At 44.5% G+C, this 20,149-nt stretch overlaps 1 protein-coding gene and 1 long non-coding RNA gene across 5 annotated transcripts in view; one reads left to right on the top strand and one right to left on the bottom strand.

Annotated features, from left to right (window-relative positions):
- Positions 1-431: 431 nt before the first annotated feature.
- VMA21 (vacuolar ATPase assembly factor VMA21) lies at positions 432-9,420 on the bottom strand. Its single transcript, XM_081848224.1, has 3 exons — positions 9,255-9,420; positions 4,574-4,683; positions 432-2,331 (listed from the first exon to the last, which is right to left on the bottom strand). The coding sequence occupies exons 1-3, from the start codon at positions 9,389-9,391 to the stop codon at positions 2,189-2,191; spliced, it is 390 nt and encodes a 129-aa protein (XP_081704350.1). The 5' UTR covers positions 9,392-9,420; the 3' UTR covers positions 432-2,188.
- Positions 9,421-9,475: 55 nt separating this feature from the next.
- LOC309334074 overlaps positions 9,476-20,149 on the top strand; it is a 120,484-nt gene continuing 109,810 nt past the window's right edge. For 2 of the 4 annotated variants that reach the window (XR_014152838.1, XR_014152839.1), the window contains exons 1-2: positions 9,476-9,588; positions 10,931-11,002. This is a non-coding gene — a long non-coding RNA (uncharacterized lncRNA). Of the gene's footprint in view, positions 9,589-10,930; positions 11,003-18,287; positions 18,684-20,149 lie in introns of those variants that run through there. The other 2 variants (XR_014152837.1, XR_014152840.1) reach the window with 2 other exon arrangements.

The raw sequence follows: 20,149 nt of genomic DNA, 5'->3' as shown, positions 1-20,149 counted from the left end.
ACATGTATGCCATATTATCTATTCCACATTATTAAGAGTGTGTTGGAACAGGACGGAATGACAAGCAGCAAGCAGAAATCTTTGTCTATGGAAAGGAGTACAGGAGCCAATTACTGAAAAAAGAAAAACTCACTGTAAGAGAAAAGCATTCATTCTCCCAAACAGTATGCTGAGTACATATTAGGAACTTGACAACATGGCTATGCTGAAAGAAGTTTTCTCACTTGAAGGAAGCCTATTCTGGTGGACAGGGCTTAATACAGGCATGCACCAAGGATCCTCACCCAGTGTGTCATAAGAGCCAATGTATAGAAAGTAATCAGGAAAACTACAGAACTGAAGGTAAGATATTACTTTGCAAACATGCTGGCTAGCAAGTGATGATTCAACAGCAACCGTTTCATTTTTTGCATTTACTTTTGAGTCCACAATTAATTTATGCTATATGCTTATGTTTTATTAAAAAGGTTCATAATACATCAATTCCATAGATAAGGGAAGGAAAGAGAAATTTCAACACAATATACTACAAAATAAATTTGCAATTCAGATGAACCAGCAGCATGTTGCCCAACATTAGATTCCTCCTCCTTTAAAAAGGATACATCTTATTTACAGACTCCCTTAAGACACTGTCACTATTCTACATCCTTACGTTTTAAAATATTCCTAGTGATTTATAGTAACACAAGTAGGAGGTTCTCATTTGTAAACATTTTCAATCCCAGGATTTATCTCTTAGGTTAGGATTTAAAAACAGAGTAAAAGCTTTGGAAGCATAATGATAAAATATTCAAGATTCAGGAAAAGTTGTGGAAGTTAATTTCACCTTAAGGAAAAATTTGTCCTTAAGCAGCACTTCACATTAGCTACTGAAACAGGTACAATTCCCAGCTGCACACTGCTGCATTTCAGCTGTGCTTGTGTGCTGAATCCTGTGTAGCAGGTTCCAGTGAAATCAAGAAGTGATTTTGGATCAGTGCTGCCACCAGTCTAATCAGTAAAAGTGGCAATTTGTTCAAAAGATTTGTGCATTTGTCCATGATTACACATGCATTCGTAGCTATACTAAGAAACTCATTTATCGACAAAGACACAGGTTGAGGAAGAAGAGCAATGGCTATCTGGCAAGATTATGGAAAAGGTGACAGTATGAAATGTTAAAGATATTTAAAAGTATCAGTTGTGAGAGGGCAACACAAATCAGGTACATTTATTAAAACGAACTGTGGGGGTGTTATCCACTCAAGTTTTAGTCAGAGCAGACCCACTGAAATTAATGGGTCTAAGTTAATCAAGTCCACTAAATTCAATGGCCCTACTCCAAGTAGAACTAACAAACATACATTCCTGGGTCTCAACAAACAATGCACAAACATTTTTAGGACTGCCTAACGCTATTACTGAAATCTGTGGTAAAGCTGTCAGTGGTAATTCTACCACAGTTCTTAGAAATTAGGCAAAACATTCCATTGTTGAGGAAAAGCATTTCTTGGAAGGGGATAACTGAATTAAGAGTCAAGATTAGGGTAGACTCTCTACTTTGTGGGGAAAGGTATCCTACATTAAAAGCCACCATGCAAAATGTGCTAACAGGTGGACTGAAGTTACAAGCTCCTGGACAGGACTCAATGCATCCTTCCTTCTCCAGCAAAAAGTATACGGAGCCACTTTCTCAAGCACCTGGTGTTTTGTTTAACCATGAAGTGTAGCCAGCATACTGTCAGTCAAGGTTCCTGAAGTTGACCCCCCCCCCCCAATCTAAAAGACACAGGAATAAAATCTATTTAAAAGAACTTCAACCATTTTTGATCCAAACTCTGTTGGCGAAGCTCTGAAATTCTTCAAGTTCAACTTTATACGAATTATCTAGATGTTCATTTCAAAGCAGTTCTAGGCAGGTTACTAAGCAAGCAAATGTTTCCCAGGAGCTCTCTGCAGACAGATTGTGAAAATTGATTGCAGGGTACTCCTGTTGAGGCTCCCTTCTAGTCTTCCCAACTCTGCCAGGTCTTGAGGCTCACGAAGTCAGAGCTGTAATTTAAAAACTAAAAATGCTACTGGAATGGGGGAATGATGCAACCCCATCTTGTCCTATTTCAAACACCGACTATTAGACTTTACACTCTGGGGCTTCGCTCCACCTGGAAACGTCCCCTCCTTGCCTGCCACGCTGCAGTGGCGACTTTTAGTCCTGCTTCCCTTCCCGCCATTGCCGTGAGCCTTCGTTCCATGCCACGTAGACAAAAAGAGCGAGCACGACGTGAACAGCTACCACAGCAACTATTGCGGCATAAAAATAGCTGTCTCTGCTTGACATTCCAAAGGAACCTAAAAGAACAAGGGGGGGTGGGAGAGAGAAGAAGCATTAAAACTTACAGGAAGCCAGTAAAAAAATCAGCCAATGACTTCATATTTTCTAGTGACCAAATTATTTAAATGATAAAAAGACTGTATGATTAGGGCAGAAGTGGCTAAAGTAAAACTATGTCTTCCTTTTAAGGCCCTCGGCTTCTATAAAACTCTTCCAGAGTCATAAATATGTCCTTGATTTGAGGGTTTTCTATGGTTCACACAACAGCTGCAACCTAGAGAAGAGTATCAGTGCTTGAGTCTTGAATCCTATCCTCATTTACAAGACAGTAAGCCTAAATGAAACTTACTTCTGAGTAGACATGCAAAGACTGTGCTGCAAGAATGTTTTTAGTTATGATAAGTTTCACTTATGAAGAAAGCAACACACAGAGGTAAATCATGTATATTGACATTCTTCCATGATCAACATATGCAAATAAAATGGACTTCTTTACTCCATGCCAGCCTTCACTAACTTGGTGCCCCCAAGTGTTCTAGACTACAACTCCCATTGGCTGATGCAAGTTGTAATCCAAACCATCTGGAGGGCACCAGGTTGGTGAAGACTCTGCCACACACCACCTCAGCTATATTCAATACCTTTTTCTGCCCATTAATAGCAGCGAACAGAAGCTCTGAAGTTAAGTTATGCACATTTTAAAATTATTATTACTGGGAAGGGAGAGAGGGTACAACTTAGCAGCCCTACCAAAACATACACAAATATATCAGCCACGCCCTTATTTTCAGTGTTTATGCTCCGAACATTCATTTATTGGGTTACAATAAATTAAAAAAAATGAACACAAGTTTTTGACACCAGCAAGATCACAGGCCAAATGCCTGTGGGCTGCTGCTAAGTGGCAGGGCACCTTAGCAGTGGGTACCAGCCGTGGGAAAAAGCAGCCCCCGATAATTCGTGTGCCAAGGAACAACAGTCTGCCAATGGCACTACGCCAGCCAGGCAGAGAGGGAATCTCCTTGGGTGAAGTTATGCATGTTTTGTTAAAATGTTTTTGCTTGCAGTTAAAATTGTTTTTAGTACACACTGGGAGTATTTGCACTGAAGGTGTGGGATATAAATAATATAAAGAAAGAAATGTAGAGAACAGATTTTGCAGTGCTGTTTGGAAAACATACATAAAAAGGAGAGACCACATATATTCCAAGAAAACAGATGTTACATTTCTGGGTACATTTTCGTGAGTACGTTTTTCCATTTCCAGAGTCTAAACCAGAGGATGACTCAGAGGACGGAGAAAATTTGTAAGCTGCTTCTGTTCAGCTATGTAATGACAACTGCCCTTTCATCCAATAAATTGTATTTGGAAATTTCCAAAACTCACTTTAGTAATTTAGGAGGAGCTCTGCTTGTGCCAATTTTCTAACTGAAAGGATAAGATAACTTCTGGTTTCTACAAGGAGCACTGCTCTATCTCCAACACAAATTATATATCTAGACACCACCAAAAAAGTGGTTTTCCAACTTTTTCCCCTGTGGAGCACTGGGACATTGTTGAGGATCATAGAATCATAGAATTTTAGAGATGGAAGAGACCTTGAGGGTCATCTAGTCCAATCCCCTGAAATGCAGGAATCTTTGGAGCTCGAACACACAATCCCAAGATTAAGAGTCTCAGGTTCTATCGACTGAGCTATAAGAAGCCACTTAGGGGTTTTTCAGCCCACAGTCCCAATTGTAATGCACTGTGCTAGATGCTTTTAATTGCGTTTTTATTATTTCTTTTATTTTGTTAACATTGTAATATCATAAAAATACAATATAAGAAATGAAAGCAGCAATAAAAACACAATGAAAAATCAATATGAATATTTAATGCAATGGATGTCCTGTCTTCCAACTTCAGCTACAAATCCATTGACAAGTCATAGACAATTTTATGGGAGACACTGCCATAAATTGTTTTCAAAACAAGTTTTGCGAAGAATTTGGTTTCTACATTGCACAATCAATTTGGAATGGCACGGAAAAGCCTCCTCCTTCAGTGTTTTGATACTTTAACATCTTGACAAATGCTTCAACAAAATATTCAGTGATCGCTGCTATTATTCAAATCCTGAAAATACAAAACCCAAAGAAATGCTGCTTACCATATAACAATATGTAATTTTAAAAAATAATCCAAATAATTGATTTATTTTTAAGATAAAAAAGCAAAGATAACAAAAAGAAGCAGGTAGTAATAAAGAAAATTACCTTCAAATACGTATACCTTTGATGAGAAATACAGCCCAATGGGTAACATAATCATTAAAGTAGTGAAGAACAGGAGCGTTCTTAGGGTCGAAGCTAATGAAGTTTCATTTCTGCAAGAAACAAATCACAGTGTGAGAAACTTGAGCAGGGCCAGGCCTGACATATGGAACGTCCAATGTTCATTTAACCTGGCATTTGTAGGATGGATGATGTGCAAGGAAGACTGTTAAGAAAGGAAGGAGGCAAAACAGTGTTTGCTGAAAAAGCATGTTAGGAGTGTAACAAATGATAAGTGAAAATGAATAACTAAGCAGGCTCATACTGCAGTAATCAGAATGCTAAGAAGAAGGTAATAATACAATGTCTTAGTACTGTGCCATGAGGCATCTCTTCATCCCACCATACCCTGGGTGGACAGGGGATCCTGCTGCAGTAGTAATGAAGATGTTTTTGGTTTAGAGTTAGGACTCTATTTGTAGTCGTTCCCACCCAGAAACAGACTAGGCAGCACCGGATCCGCTGGATCCTTAGCTGGCCAAACTGCCCTCACATTATGGTAACGGGCCCAATCCAGGCTTCTTTGCAGTACCAGCCCTGCTGCTGCTGTAGTGAAGGGGCATTTTCCTGTTTCTGCTGTCATGACCAACATGAATAGCAGGGCTTCACAGTGCAGCCCTGCAGGGCCTGCCACTGCAAGTCAGGGTTTAGGATTGTAGCCTACTTTTAGTTGTTCTGAAATCAACCAATAAATGATGGATTTACTTGTGGAATTACACACACTTCTCAGAACTGCTGAACAAGTCTACTACTGGTAATTAATATTGTCTATGGGAAACAATTAAGGCTATTGTTTTTGACAGACACTATGAAGATGCGCCAATATGTATGCCATATTGTTCAATTTAATGACTATTGATAGGAATTAAAAAAAATTCAAAGTCTACAAACAAGATAACATTTACTCTAATGCTAATACTAAAGTTTTCTATCGAGTGAAAGCTGCATTCCTGGCAAGTATTACAACCAGAATTAACAAGCAATCAAATACTTCTCAATGGATTAACAAGTGATCAAACAGCTCCCTCTGGATAAGATACCAGCTGCATACATATTGAGGAAGGTAAATATGTAATTTAAACATAATCACCTGCATTTTAAAGGGCATGTTTTCACAGAAGCAAGTGCTATTTCAGATGCTGCTGTAAGAATGAATCTCACAACCAATTTAACACAACTGCACAACTGGTGACCCAGCACAGAGATCCATGTGTGCAGAAAAATACCAGCACCTCTCTTTTCCACACAGGAATCTCCATTTAATTTGATGGAGGAGCCAACCTGCATGCGCACATGAGTATGGGTTGTATCCAGTGCTGGTCCTGCTCAGAGTTAAACCCACTGAAATGAATGAACATGACTAACTTAGGTCCATTCATTTCAGTAATTCTACACTGAGTATAACTTAGTTGTGTACAACCCTATGTGGCATTTTACACTAAGCATCTTTATTTTAGGTATGATAGATTTACAGGCATACTGGAGTTACTGGGCTTGCTTCCAAATTTGTTGAATGAGGCAAATGGCTGGGAATTGTGTGCATCCAATTTATCACTTTAGTCTTTAAAGGCCTAAATGACTTAGGACCCAAATATATGAAAGTTTCCTTACCTACATACCCTCTCAGCTATTAAGAATAGCAAAGGGAGCCATCTTGATACTTCCCCCACTTTTTGAAATGTGGGGAATGGCAGACTAGAAGAGGATTTTCTCTGCAGCAGCGCCTAAACTGTGGAATGCTGTTCCCACTCTGGCACCTTTCATCATACACTGAAGATGCATTTCTTTACTCTTGACCAGAGTATTGTTGTTCTTGTTGTATTTATTTACTTATATTCTGCCTTTTTCCCTAACAGGGACTCCAAGTGGCTTATAGATAAAATAAGAAAAGCTAAAAGGGAGGGGGTCCATTAAATTCTTCTTCTGATTGCATATTGTTTTAACAGATTTTGATCTTTTGTTTCTATATTGTTGTAGTCCTCTTTGGGACCTTATGGAGAAGGGATGGTAAGAAATCCAATACATTTTAACTATTCACAAGTTATACTGGAGCCAGTATAATGGAGTGAGACTCTGTAAAGAAACATTGTTCTATATTTTTGTTTGCTTTCAGCCACTTGCATTCTGACACAAAAGGGCCAAGTTCCATAGAAGTCTTTGTTAACCAAAAACAATTGAAAAATATAAAATAAAGATACTGTTTTAATAAAATTTTGTTTCAGCATTGGAATGCCAATGGTGCAACACTGCACCCTAGTGGGAACTGGAATTTGTTAGCTGCTACTGTGAATCACAAATGCAAGCACATTTTAGTAGTACTTTAGGCTCCATAAGCAAATAGAGCATTTGGTTTGTTATGTTAGATTTTACATTCAATCTGATACACCAATCACAGCTTATTTTTATGTCAGCTTCCACTAGTCAATGCTTGCTTTGTTGAGTTAGTTGTTTATATCAAAATAAAGTGACCTGGCCAAGTCTAAATGTCAAAAACAGGTGCTTTTAGATAATGTAAACTGGCTTATACTGGTCACCTCCTGATTACATACAGAGGTACTCTGGGCTGACTTGTCTGAACAGCATTTGCTCCTTGAGATCTAAGTAGTGAGCCAGAATGGTGTGGTCAGAGCTTCAGACTTTGGCTGGAAAGAACTGGATTCAAACATCAACTCAGCTACAAACCTTACTGGGTGACCTTGCCCAATATATCCATAAGATATACTGTTTAAAGAGCTATAGATTGCCACCATGAATAAGAAGTACCGTATTTTTCGCCCTATAGGACGCACTTTTTCCCCTCCAAAAATGAAGGGGAAATGTGTGTGCGTCCTATGGGGTGAATGCAGGCTTTCGCTGAAGCCGGGAGAGCGAGAGGGGTCGGTGCACACCGACCCCTCTCGCTCTCCAGGCTTCAGGAGAGCTGCAGCGCCAGTCCCACAAGATCGGGGGACAGCGGGGAGGCGGAACGCCGCCATCCCGCTGTCTCCCGATGTGGTTTGGGAGACGGCGGGGAGACGCGTGCTTCTCCCAGCCGCCAGCCCCGCAAGCTCCGGGGACAGCGGGGAGGCGCAGCGCATCCTCCCGCTGTCCCTGGACCTGGTCTGCAGGTGGGCGGCGGGGAGAAGAGCACTTCTCCCCGCTGCCGGCCCCACAAGCGCCTGGGGGGGGAAATAATTTTTTTCCCTTTATTTCCCCCCCAAAAAACTTGGTGTGTCCTATGGGCCGGTGCGTCCTATGGGGCGAAAAATACGGTAATATGAATTCCAATCATGATCAGTTGTCAAAGTTAAAACTGACAAGAAATTTTGTTTTGTCATAAACTACATGTGGCAACAGGAACACTTGTTTTTGTTTTAAATAACTGAATTTTAATTTCAGTAATGAACATATTTAAAAGATAACTTTGAAAAAGCCCTTCTGGTTTTTTGATTATCATATCCAACCCCCACCAGGACAATTTTCAATCCAACCCTCTTTCTCCTCCTCATGCTTTCCAGAGGCCTGCATGATCAAACTGAAGTACAACACACACACCCTGCCAAAACCAAACCACATGCTAGCCCAAAATGAAGACAATACCCTATCCCACTGTTCCACCGCCCCTACTGTGGTATTCAGCAGCATACTGCCTCCAATTCTCAAGGGTGTTCATTTATTCATTAAACCCATCATCTCAGCTTTCCACCAAATGGGTGTTCCATACAGCCAATCATCAGGTAGCTGCTGATAAAGATGTTTCCTCCAGGTTTGCCTAAATCACCCTTTAAATCCACCATAGCTAGTGACTATCCCCACTTATGCCTATGGGCTGCACCAAAAAGCTAGCATGGTAAGATAAATAGCTCAGTTGGTAGGGCATGAGACTCTTAATGTCAGGGCCGTGGGCTTGAGCCCCACATTGGGCAAAGATTCCTGCATTGCAGGGGGTTGCACAAGTTGACCCTCCCAACTCTTATGAGAGAACATTCCACTCCATCCCTCGCCCCTTGACAGAAGTCTCTGCAGCAATCCCTGACACCTCTAGGTAGGGCTGAGGAGGCCCCACATCTGAAACCCCAAAGAGCTGTTGCCAGCCAGTGTAGAAACCAAGCCTTCAGGTATTTGAATGAACACCCTGCCACCAGTAGAGATTCAGAGGGCGCCTTCTTGTACCAATCTCTGCTACTCCGCCAGGCAATCAAAGAGAGCTTCCCCTACCCACCCCCACCCCCCAATAACAGCCTTTTGGGTGTTGTTTTTAAAAAGAAAATCCTTCCCACCCACCCACGCCTTTAACTTTTTATTGCAAATAATTCGATAACACTGAGCCACATAGACCAGTGGCCTGGCTCGGTATTAAGGCAGCTTCCTATGTCCCTGTTTCGCTTCCTTATTTTGACATGCCGGGAACTCCCAACCCGCCTCCCCCACCCCATATCAGTCACTGGAAAGACACGCACGTCGCCGTCGCCCCCGCCCCCGTCAAAGCAAGCGAAGGCCACAATCCTACATTCACTTACCTGGGAGTAAACCTCATCGAAGCCAACGGGGCTTACCTCTGAGTAGGCATACCCAGCACTTTCCCCCTCCGTTCCCACCCGCTTCCCCCCTCCCTCATTTTATGTTATTTGTTTTAATTTATAACCTGGGATCGGGAGGCGAGAGCGCGTTCAGGGCGGCCTTGTCGTAGCGCTCCATGACAGGGACGGTATGAGCCTTTTTACCCCCTGCCTCTCCGGCAGCGGCAAAGGGAACAGGAGAAGCTGCGCGCGCAGAGAGCATCCTGGTCAGCTGATGCCTTCCCTTCCCATGCTCCACCGCAGCCGCCGGTCACGTGACGACGGGGGAAAAAAAGGCTCACCGGCGTCGCTTTGCAAAAAGGGAGGAGAGCTAGAGAGCTGCCTAGACTGTCTCTCACGGTTTCGGGAAATGCCTAGACCGTCTCCCAGAGCGCCCTCTTGTGAGCACCAGAGGTAGAGGTAGAAATGATAAATGAAAAGCCTTCGGATTCTCCGGATGTGAAGAGGGCTGTGAGGGACTGGGGGCGGCAAGCGGGTGTAACCGGTTTTAGTCCTACTCGGAGTAGACCCGCCTAAAGAATCCTTTTATATCGAGGTGGGGGTCCTTTAATATCGGGGTGGAGGGGGTGGGGTGGGCTAGTCTAGGCTGCGTGCGCACGCGTTCGAAGCACAGCCTCTTCCTCAAAGTATTATGGGAAATGTTGTTTGCACCTCATATTTCAGAGTGCGCTTCTTTCCCTCAAAGGATTCTGGGAAATGTAGTTTGTCCCTCACAGAATTCTCAACAGCAATTAATGCATTACAGTGCCCAGAATCCTTGTGTTTGTTCGTTTCAATTGTGCTTTTGAGATACCGTGGTGTACACAGCTTTAGTTGGTAATAACCCAATATTTTATATTTATTATTATTTTTTAATTAATTTTTAATTACTTTCTGGCCGGTGTAGCCTGTTTCATACAGGTTCATCTGCAGCTATCATTTGTACTTTAAAAAAACCCCAGCAGCAGTACAAATTTACTGGGAAAATATTAATACACTATAACTTAAATAGCGATTAAGATATTCTAAAAAAAAAAAAAGCTGTGTCAAGAATGACCGATTGATTGATACATATAAAGATTTATATACAGAACTGCTTTAAAACAATCTCATTAGTGGGTGATATGAAATGGTCTAAGATGCCTTTTTAAAACAGCAATAAAAACAGATTTTAAAATGGTAGATATAACAGACTGGCCAAAATGTAGCTGAAAACAGTGCATTAAAAAATTAGATGTCTGAGCAGGCTTGCCACTTTTCAACCTGGGGTTCCCAGAGCAGATAACAATTAAAATCAAGCTCTTAAAACATCCAATTAGCAGCAACATTTATTACTAAAACAGTGGATGTTAGGAAGAGTTAGAAGTTAACACTGCATAAAATCAAAGCCATAAGATTAAAAAGTAATCACAACAACTGTATTATTTATTTAGGACATTTATGTCTTACATTTCTTCCAAGAAACTCATAAAGTAACATATATTGTTCCCTAGCCCCTTTTATCCTTATAGCAACTCTGTGGTGTAGACTGACAGCTAATTACTGGCCTAATATCACATTGGCTATGTTTGTGCAACACACTACTATGCAATACGATATAATAAGCATTAATGGAACACTCTGTGGTGGCTTTTAACAGTATCAGCCTTGCATATAACTGTCAGGCTGTATCTCTTTTCATAGCCTTTTGGCTCCCATGTTTTCAACCTCTCTCTCTCTCTCTCTGTGTGTGTGTGTGTGTGTGTGTGTGTAACACACCTAGGTTTGCCAGAACTGAATTCTCCAGGTTTGCCTGGCCACTCCCAGGTAGCAGGAGGAGAGCTTGTATATCCTGGTAGGTGAGAGCACCTTACATTTTAATTATATTATTATTAAGAAGACTGTGCAGGCTTCAACCTGGCAAGAGCCAGCTGCAAATTATTGCACAGACCCTCTCAGAGGGGGGTTGCAGCAGTGTCTGCCTACAGAGGGATGTGGTCCTTGCGCTGAAATGATCCCCTAAAACCATTTAGTAGTGCACACCCACCATTGTGAAACCTCAGGAGATTATGGTGATGCACCTCCAGGGTTGTCGTCAGTTGCAGACTACCTGTGACATCATAATTCTACATGGCAACTGACTGGATATAAAGGTGGGCCTTTTTCTCTTCTCCAACAGAACACAGCAGAAACGGTTGTAAGATGCAGGATTGCCCAGTCTTTTTCCACTTGGATAAGGTGAATTGGCAGGTGGATGGAGGCAATCATTTGGTTGTGGGATGCTGTGGAGCAATAATAAGGCAAGTTCACTTGCTGAGCAGGATCACGTCTTGAAGGCATCTGATAATCCATGGTCATAAGCTGGTTGATGTGTATTGATGGACCCAGCAGATGTTAGTGGGTGGAAGCTGGTAAAGTCAGCATTCAGAAACAGGTACGTAGATGCCTCAAGGCTGAAGCAGGCTGATGTTTGTGAATGTCAGTTGGTTGGCATTTAGCTTTGGAAGCCAATCAACTAAAACAGGTGGATATTGAAGTTGGGGCATGATTGTGAATGAATGGAGAACAAAAGATGAGCACTGGCGGAGGAACGAGGAGGAGCGCACCGCCCCCTGCACCATTGGGGAGGTGGGTACCATTGTGGCCGCCCCCCCCCCCGGACACACGCCGGGCACCCTCCCCACCGTGCCGGGCGTCATGCCCCCAGGATGCGCCCCCCCCCCCGGTGCTGGAGCATGCAGCTTTGCCACTGAAGATGAGTGAAGGTGTCTGTTGTTCTTATATATTTACAGTGGTACCTTGGGTTACAGATGCTTCAGGTTACAGACTGTTAAATGTTCGAAAAAAGTCAGAAGCCCAAGGCAGTGTAAGTTCCTTAACTACGTTTATTCAACATTTGTCAGTGACAACAGCTTACTCATAGGAAAACAAGAACCGAACTGACTGGACAATACAATAATAATGAGCATGAACTGACCGTTGACAGTTGACAGTTGAAAGTGCATGCACTTGCCATTAGAACGCTCGTCTACCAATGCTTATACGATTGGTTAGAACGTGCCTTGTAACATAAAAGCATAGTCATCAAGGTGTGCTGGCCTTTTCCGCTCCCGCTGGGACCGTCACAGTTCCTGTGTCCAAGTGGGTGACTCAGGAGGTTCCTCTGGTACCCACGGTCTGAGTGGGGTGGTCAGCTAGGCCAGCTCTGAAGGGGTCACTGCTGATGGAGCCACTGAGGATTTCAGCCTGAAGTCGCTCTGCTGGGGTAACTCAGTCACCGGCAACCCATCCGGTTCCCACCCTGGCCTGGGCACAGAATCTCCCGAAGTACCCATTTCTCTGTTCTATGGTTCTGCTTGAAGTTCCGTGTTCGGAGGTGCCCTGACTCTGATCTGGTCAAGGTGTCTCTTTCAAACCAGACCCCCTCTAACCCTACCCGTAGGAAACCGGACCTGTACAGCGAGCAATGATACCAGAGACCCAACTCTGTCCAGGCCCGTAGTTTCGGACATAACACAGTGTCCTCTGGGGAGAACCCTCTTGGAGCCCCCTGCACCACAGTGGATGGCCGTTGCTCAAGAGCCCGATCAAGGTGCATACGATCAGGGAGGGTAATGAGCCTCCTCCCCATAAGCAACTCCGCTGGCCGGTCACTGCGCTTGGGGTGATGTGTTGGGCCAGTAAGAACTCCGCTAACCGGAGAGTCCAGCCTAAGCGCATCTTTGGTAGTACAGACCATGCGTTCAGCTTGGCCGTTAGTGGCCGGGTGAAAAGGAGTGGAACAAATGTGGCAGATTCCATTCTTGGTTACAAATTCTTTGAATTCCACCAAAGTAAAAGTGGTCCCATTATCGCTCACCAGTGTGTCTGGCAAGCCGTGTGCCGCAAATAGCTTCCTGAGCGCGTTTATAGTTGCTCTAGCGGACACGGTTGAGGTCGGCACCACCTCGAGCTACTTGGACTGAGAGTCAACCACTATTAGGAAGTGTTGGCACTGAAAAGGCCCTGCGAAATCCACGTGCACCCAGGACCATGGGAACTGTGTGGACTCCCAGCACTGTATGGTGCCTTGGGTGGATCTGGCCAGGAGACCTGGCAGGGCTCACAATGTTTCACCCAGCCCTCTATCTCCACATCTATGCCTGGCCACCACACATAGCTATGGGCCAATGCCTTCATCCGGATGATCCCCGGGTGAGACATGTGCAGCCCTTCTAAGACTTTTTTCCTTAATTGGAGGGGGACAACTATGACACGGCTACCCCATAACATGTGTAGCATGAAAATTCTGGACCCGGCTTCCCGGGCCACCCCCTCCCCACCCAGTCTGAGATGCGGGACAGTCCTTCACGGTTGTGGCGGCAGTGTCCTTCACATGCAAGGGCTGGTCCGTTAAGTCTTCCAGCCACAGGATCTGGTGGGCAGGAGCAGGGTCAGGGCTGCTCTCTGACAATGGCAAGCGGCTGAGTGCATCTGCGTGACCCATGGCTTTCCCGGGTCAGTGCTGTAGCGAGTATTGGTAACTAGCCAGGAAAATGGACCAGTGCAATAATCGTGGTGAAAGCATCTGGGGTGTCTGGTGGTCGGGCGCAAAGAGTCCCAGTAGTGGCTTGTGGTCAGTAACGATAGTGAAAGGCCGACCATAAAGGAAGTCATGAAACTTTTTGACTCCCTTAACTATTGCCAACCCTTCCTTGTCAGTCTGGGAATAGTTGCACTCCACCAATGTGAGAGTTTAGGAGAAGTAAGCCACTGGGACTTCCTTCCCATCCAGAAGCTGGTGGCCCAGTACTGCGCCTACCCCATAAGGGGAAGCGTTGCAAGCCAGCACCACCGGGAGCATTTCATCGAAGTGTGCCAACACTGAGTTGGACACAAGCAAGTCTTTGTCCCCTTGGAACACCTTGGCCTGTCGAGGGCCCCAGACCCACTGCACTTTTTTGTTCAGGAACCTGTGCAAAGGCTCAGCTACGGCTGCCTTGTGTGGCAGGAACACGTGGTAAAAATTAAGAAGTCCCAAGAAGGCTTGTAACTCTGCCTTGCTATTTGGTTCTGGAGCATCACAAATGGTGCGCACTTTGTCCTCTGCTGGATGAAGGCCGTCCGTGTCAACCCGGAACTCCAGGAAATCCACGCTGCTCACTCCCAACAGGCACTTTTTCTGTTTTAACTTAAGTCCTGCCGCCTGGAACCGTTGGAGCACTATCCGTAATCTGGCAGAAAAGTCCTCTCTCAACAATGTGGCTATCAGCACATCATCGAAAAACGGTGTGATTCCGTGGATGCCTTTAAGGAGATGGTCCATTAGACTCTGAAATAACCCTGGAACCATGCTAACTCCAAACTGTAGGTGTTTGACCCTGAAAGCATCCCCATGAGTCATGATTGTCTGGGCGTCTGCGGTGGCCTCGTCAACAGTTAGCTACTGATAAGCTTGCGCTAAATCCAGCTTCCCAAAGATCTTGGCTCCAGCCAGGGTTGCTAACACGTGGCTCACCACCAGAACTGGGTACATGTGGTCCTGTAAGGCCCGGTTCAGGTTGCATTTGTAATCGCCACAGATACGGACTGAGCCGTCCAGCTTAACCAGTGTGACGACTGGAGTTTCCCAGGTTCCCAAAGCTACCAGCTCTAAGACCCCTTGGGTGACTAAGCGATCAAGCTCCTCATCAATCTTGCGTTTAAGCACAGATGGGACTTTATGGGCCTTGACCCAAATGGGTTGCACTGTGGGGTTGAGCCATAGGGAAATCGGGGGTCCGTTGTACAGGCCCAGGGTTCCATCGAAGACTGATGGAAACTCCTGGCAGATCGATTTGAAATCTGCCCCTGGGGAAATCTGATTAAGCCCTGAAATACCTAAGCCTAACAGCCCAAACCATGCTAGGCCTAGAAGGCTAGTGAATGGGCCTTCAGTTATGATGAGGTTCAAATTCTTGGTGTACTTCTTAAATTGGACCTTGAAGGTGCCCATCCCCTTTAGCTGGATTCTTTTTCTCTGGAAGTCCCACAGCGCTACGGGGGCCAGGCGGAGATGAGGACCACCATTAGGGCAAAACTCTTTCAGAGTCTTAGCAGATATTATGGAGTAGGATGAGCCAGTATCCAACTCCATAGTTACCCCTGGGTTCCCTCTATCTTGAGTTGTACCCTAAGCTTATTGGACCCCGGGAACGGAAATTGAAGTACCCAAGCTAGAGAGGTGGACTGTAACTCCTCCTCTATGTAGGTCTCGTGGACACGTTGCTTGGGTCGTGCTCCGGAGGTCTTGGAGCAGCAGACTCGACCAATGTGGCCAATCTTCCCACAGTGGCGACATGTGGCGTCCTGAAACCTGCATGTCCGACGCTCGTGGTTTTCTCCACAGCTGGTGCGTCAGGTACGTCAGATGATCGTTGGTTTGACGATGCTCTAGTAGCTTGGGAGCGGTGGTGTCGGTCGGATTGGTCCAAAGCTTGGTGGACATCCTCATTGTAGGAATCTATGGAAGATGACCCGTCTTGCTGGGTGCGGTGAGTTCTCTTTTCGGTATGTGGGCTGTGGGCTGCCTCGTGGGCGTTATCCTTCTCAAAGGCAGTGGCCATATTCATTGCTTCCATCATCGTGATGTTGTCTTTTGCTAGCAGCTTGTGGTGAAGACGGCTGTCTCGCACGCCACTGATGAACCTTTTGAGAAGTCGTTCCTTGATGTCAGCAAATTGGCAATACATCGCAATCGCCCGGAGCACTGCGATGTATTCACTCACTGACTCTTGTGCTTGTTGCTCTCTGTGCCAAAGTCGTAGCAGCGGTGGTTCTTAGTTGGCTGAAGTGCGAGGTGTCTTGTCATCGCCTGTGTCAGCTCATTGAAAGTGCATGCCTCTATGTCCCTGGGTGCCATCAGACCTTCCAGTAGAGTGATGGCGGAACTTCCCAGCACCGTCAGTAGCACATCCACCTTGTCTGCCTCCCTAGTGAAGCTTTGTAGTCGGACGTAGCTCCTTATTCGGTGGAGTCACTGCGGCCATTCTGCAGGATGGCTCATATCGAAGTCCGGTGGCAGCCGACTATGACTGGTGGCCATCTTTGGACAGGAGCAGTCACTTGTGTGATTGTGCGTGATTGCGAAGATGCAGCAGGTGCGGTCTCGTTTCCGGGACTATTTGCTGAGTCCAGCGTGGCGGTGAGTTTGCGCTTACTGTGAGGCGGCAGGCAACGGTGCTGCGGTGCGGTCTTGGGCCTCTGGCAGCCAGCGGGAGGTCATCTATCCCATCCTAGTCGCCAATGTTAAATGTTCAGAAAAAGTCAGAAGTCCAAGGCAGTGTAAGTTCCTCAACTACGTTTATTCAACATTTGTCAGTGACAACAGCTTACTCATAGGAAAACAAGAAGCGAACTGACTGGACAATACAATAATAATAACAAGCATGAACTGACTGTTGACAGTTGACAGTTGAAAGTGCATGCACTTACTTGCCATTAGAACGTTCGTCTACCAATGCTTATACGATTGGTTAGAACGTGCCTTGTAACATAAAATGTGTTAAACCCAATACATAACACAGGCACTTCAGGGTACAGACTCTACTAACCCAGAAATAGTACCTCGGGTTAAGAACTTTGCTTCAGGATGAGAACAGAAATCGGGCAGCAGCAGCGCAGTGGCAGTGGGAGGTCCCATTAGCCAAAGTGGTACCTCAGGTTAAGAACAGTTTCAGGTTAAGAATTAAGTTCTTAACCCGAGGTACCACTGTATACCCTGCCGTTTTCACTGAAAGGACTCAAGGAAGCTTACAGACAAAAATGAGAACCACTGAAAACTCAGAAACAACCAACCATTAAAGACATTGATAGAATAACAAATGTACAGTGGTGGTGGGGGGGGGGGTTTGATGTTGTCTTTTGCTAGCAGCTTGTGGTGAAGACGGCTGTCTCGCACGCCACTGATGAACCTTGCCCAATAACAACTGTTGGAAGTGTAATGAATGCGAAGGAACTTTTTATCATCTTTGGTGGACCTGCCCGAAGATTATGGCCTACTGGGAAATGATCTATAATGAAATTAAGAAAATCCTTAAGTGGACATTTGCAAAGAAACCGGAGGCTTTTCTCTTGGGCATGGTAGGCCAAATGATTCCAAAGAAAGATAGAACATTTTTTATGTACGCAACAACAGCAGCAAGAATTCTTTTGGCAAAGTATTGGAAGACTAAAGAACTACCTACTCTGGAAGAATGGCAGACCAAGGTGACTGAATTTATGGGACTGGCAGAGATGACCGGCAGAATTCGTGACCAGAGGAGAGAGACAGTGGAAGAGGACTGGAAAAAATTTAAAATTTATCTTAAAAATTGTTGTAAAATTTCAGAATGTTAAGATGTCAAGGGATTTGATATAAAGAATTACAGCTGTAAAAATTTAAGCTTAAGAAAATTTTAAAGAGAATTAAATATAAAAATGGATGAAGGATTGCTAAAAAAAATTTTTTTTAAAACAAGGATGCAGTGAAGGGGAGGTATGGGGAAGTCGTGTTATGTTTGTTTGTATTTTGTTTATGTTGTAAAATTAATAAAAATTATTTTTTAAAAAAACAACAAATGTACAGTGGTACCTCGCAAGACGAAATTAATCTGTTCCGCGAGTCTCTTCGTCTTGCAGTTTTTTCGTCTTGCGAAGCACGGCTATTAGCGGCTTAGCGGCTTAGCGCTATTAGCGGCTTAGCGGCTATTAGCGGCTTAGCAGCTATCAGCGGCTTAGCGGCTTAGAAAAAGGGGGGGAAAGGGGAAAAACTCGCAAGAACTCGCAAGATGTTTCATCTTGCGAAGCAAGCCCATAGGGAAATTTGTCTTGCGAAGCACCTCAAAAGACGGAAAACTCTTTCGTCTAGCGAGTTTTTCGTCTTGCGAGGCATTCGTCTTGCGGGGCACCACTGTATACATATCTAAAAGGTAAAGGTGAAGGACCCATAGATGATTAAATCCATTCGAATTTGACTATGGGGTATGGCACTCAGGCTGAGGTAGCTGCTGTTTGTCCACAGACAGCTTTCCGGGTCATGTGGCCAGCATGACTAAACCACTTCTAGCGCAACGGGACACCACGACGCGTGCCAGAGTGCATGGAAATGCCGTTTGCCTTCCCGCAGTGGTGGTATGTATTTATCTACTTGCACAGGTGTGCTTTTGAACTGCTAAGTTAGCATATAGTATACATATCTAAAATCTATTAAAAACATACAAATAATTACAATAAGAATAGCCACAGTACAAGATGTTCTTCATGGCAGTCAGCTGGTGTGTGCTTGCGGGTGTCAAGGGTACGTTTCGAATGTGATCAAAATGGGCTCCAGTGGAGGGAGCCATGAGTGCTAATAGGCACCTGGTGTGAAGTGAGAGGAGCACATAAAGAGCAAGAGCTGTGCTGCCTCTGCCGCCCACAGCAACTCCTGGATGGCCTTTTGTTTTTATCAACTGAGCTGGAGGAAGCAAGCGGAAAGATTGATCAGGGGAGACCAGAATGCTGAGAGACCATGGAAACTGAAGTCTGGACTGGAGGAGGTATTGATTATTTATTTTCATTTGGAGTGGAGTGGAGTGGAGTGGAGTGGGGATGAGGTGAATCATTTAAGGGAGAAAACAGAAGAGGTGTGGGCTGCCTCTGAGGGAGAAGAAAATAAAACTTTGGGTTGGGAAGTTCTGGCATAAGATTTTGTGAGGAGGGTATAGTTAGTCAGCTCAGAAGGAAATTAAATGCATAAGGTACTGACTGCCAATTGCATCATTAGCACCAGCTGTTCACAAGCACCGTTCATGGCAAGCATAGGCTCTATAAGTGGCTCAGAAGGAATGATCCCCTCACTTCAGCTGGACCTGGGTAGATCCATTTTTGCTATGGATCTTAATTTCCAGGCTGTGACATATTTGCTCATTTGTATTTGATTTTGTGTTTCTTATTGGAATGACATGCTATCAGAGACTGTGATTAATACTTAATCTAATCATGCTTAATGGCATCACTGGGGCCTGACTCTCGTTCTCAGGTTTGGGCCATGAAATCTCAGGGTCTGGGATGCTCCTGACCTGGCAACCTGAAATGCACCCATCGTCCCAATGTGAATGATATAATACGTTATGCACACAGCGAACCTATACCTCAAACACGCTTACTAGTTAGAAAGGTTGTAGTCTATGTCTTCTCAGAAATAAGTTGCATTTAATTCAGTAGGGCTTACTATGTGGTAAGTGGGGTGAGGATTGCAACCTAAGACCCATTAAACTCAATGAGATTTCTCAGCAAAAATGCTTAGAATATGCAATGAATTCAGAAGTCACTGTATTGAAGGGGGAGGGGGTGACTCCCAAGTAAATGTGCACAGGATTGCAGCCTAACACTGGAAGTCCCATAGTACAGAATGTAACTTACTTCTGTGTGGATGGCTATATGATTCTCCTGCAAGTCTATTAAGGTGCTCTTTTAGGCTTCAGTCCTAAACCACTTCCTCTGGAGTAAGCTCTCATTGAACTCAATGGGGTTTACTTCTGAATAAACATTTTTTAGGATTGCATTTATTATTTGTACCCTGCGCATCTGGCTGGGTCTCCCCAGACACTCTGGGTGGGTTCCAACAAAGATTAAAAATACATTAAAATGCCACACGTTAAAAACTTCCCTGAACAGGGCTGCCTTCAGATGTCTTCTAAATGTCAGGTAGTTGTTTATCTCTTTGACATCTGATGGAAGGGCGTTCCACAGGGCGGACACCACTAAATAATTGTGTGCATGTGTTTTAATAGAGTAATTAATGTACAGGTAAGTATATTAGAGGAAGTAAGGAAAATGTTAGGCAGAGAACGAGAGAGGGTGGGTTTGGAATGTTGGTCGTGAATGGTGTTTGGATTGGAGTTTAAAAAGCAAGTCTGACTACTGATGGCAAGATAGTGGAGAATAAGTTTAGTTGAGTTTGGAGTCAGTTGAGCTGGAGTTGAGTTTGGGAGTGGGTGGTTGATAGCTTGAGAGTTGGTGG

The sequence above is a fragment of the Podarcis erhardii genome (assembly GCF_964252035.2).
Source record: "Podarcis erhardii genome assembly, chromosome: Z".
Taxonomy (NCBI): domain Eukaryota; kingdom Metazoa; phylum Chordata; class Lepidosauria; order Squamata; family Lacertidae; genus Podarcis; species Podarcis erhardii.
Note: the sequence above shows the minus strand (reverse complement) of the source record. Positions and strands in the feature narration are given on the sequence as shown.

Bases quoted from the DNA above. Each gene is read 5' to 3' on its own strand.
- VMA21 (XM_081848224.1), bottom strand. From the start codon at position 9,391: ATGCTCTCTGCGCGCGCAGCTTCTCCTGTTCCCTTTGCCGCTGCCGGA. The intron at 4,684-9,254 runs GTTATAAATTAA...TGTTTCTTGCAG, and splicing joins CTCTCGCCTCCCGATCCCAG to AAATGAAACTTCATTAGCTT. The intron at 2,332-4,573 runs GTAATTTTCTTT...TTGTTCTTTTAG, and splicing joins AAAGGTATACGTATTTGAAG to GTTCCTTTGGAATGTCAAGC.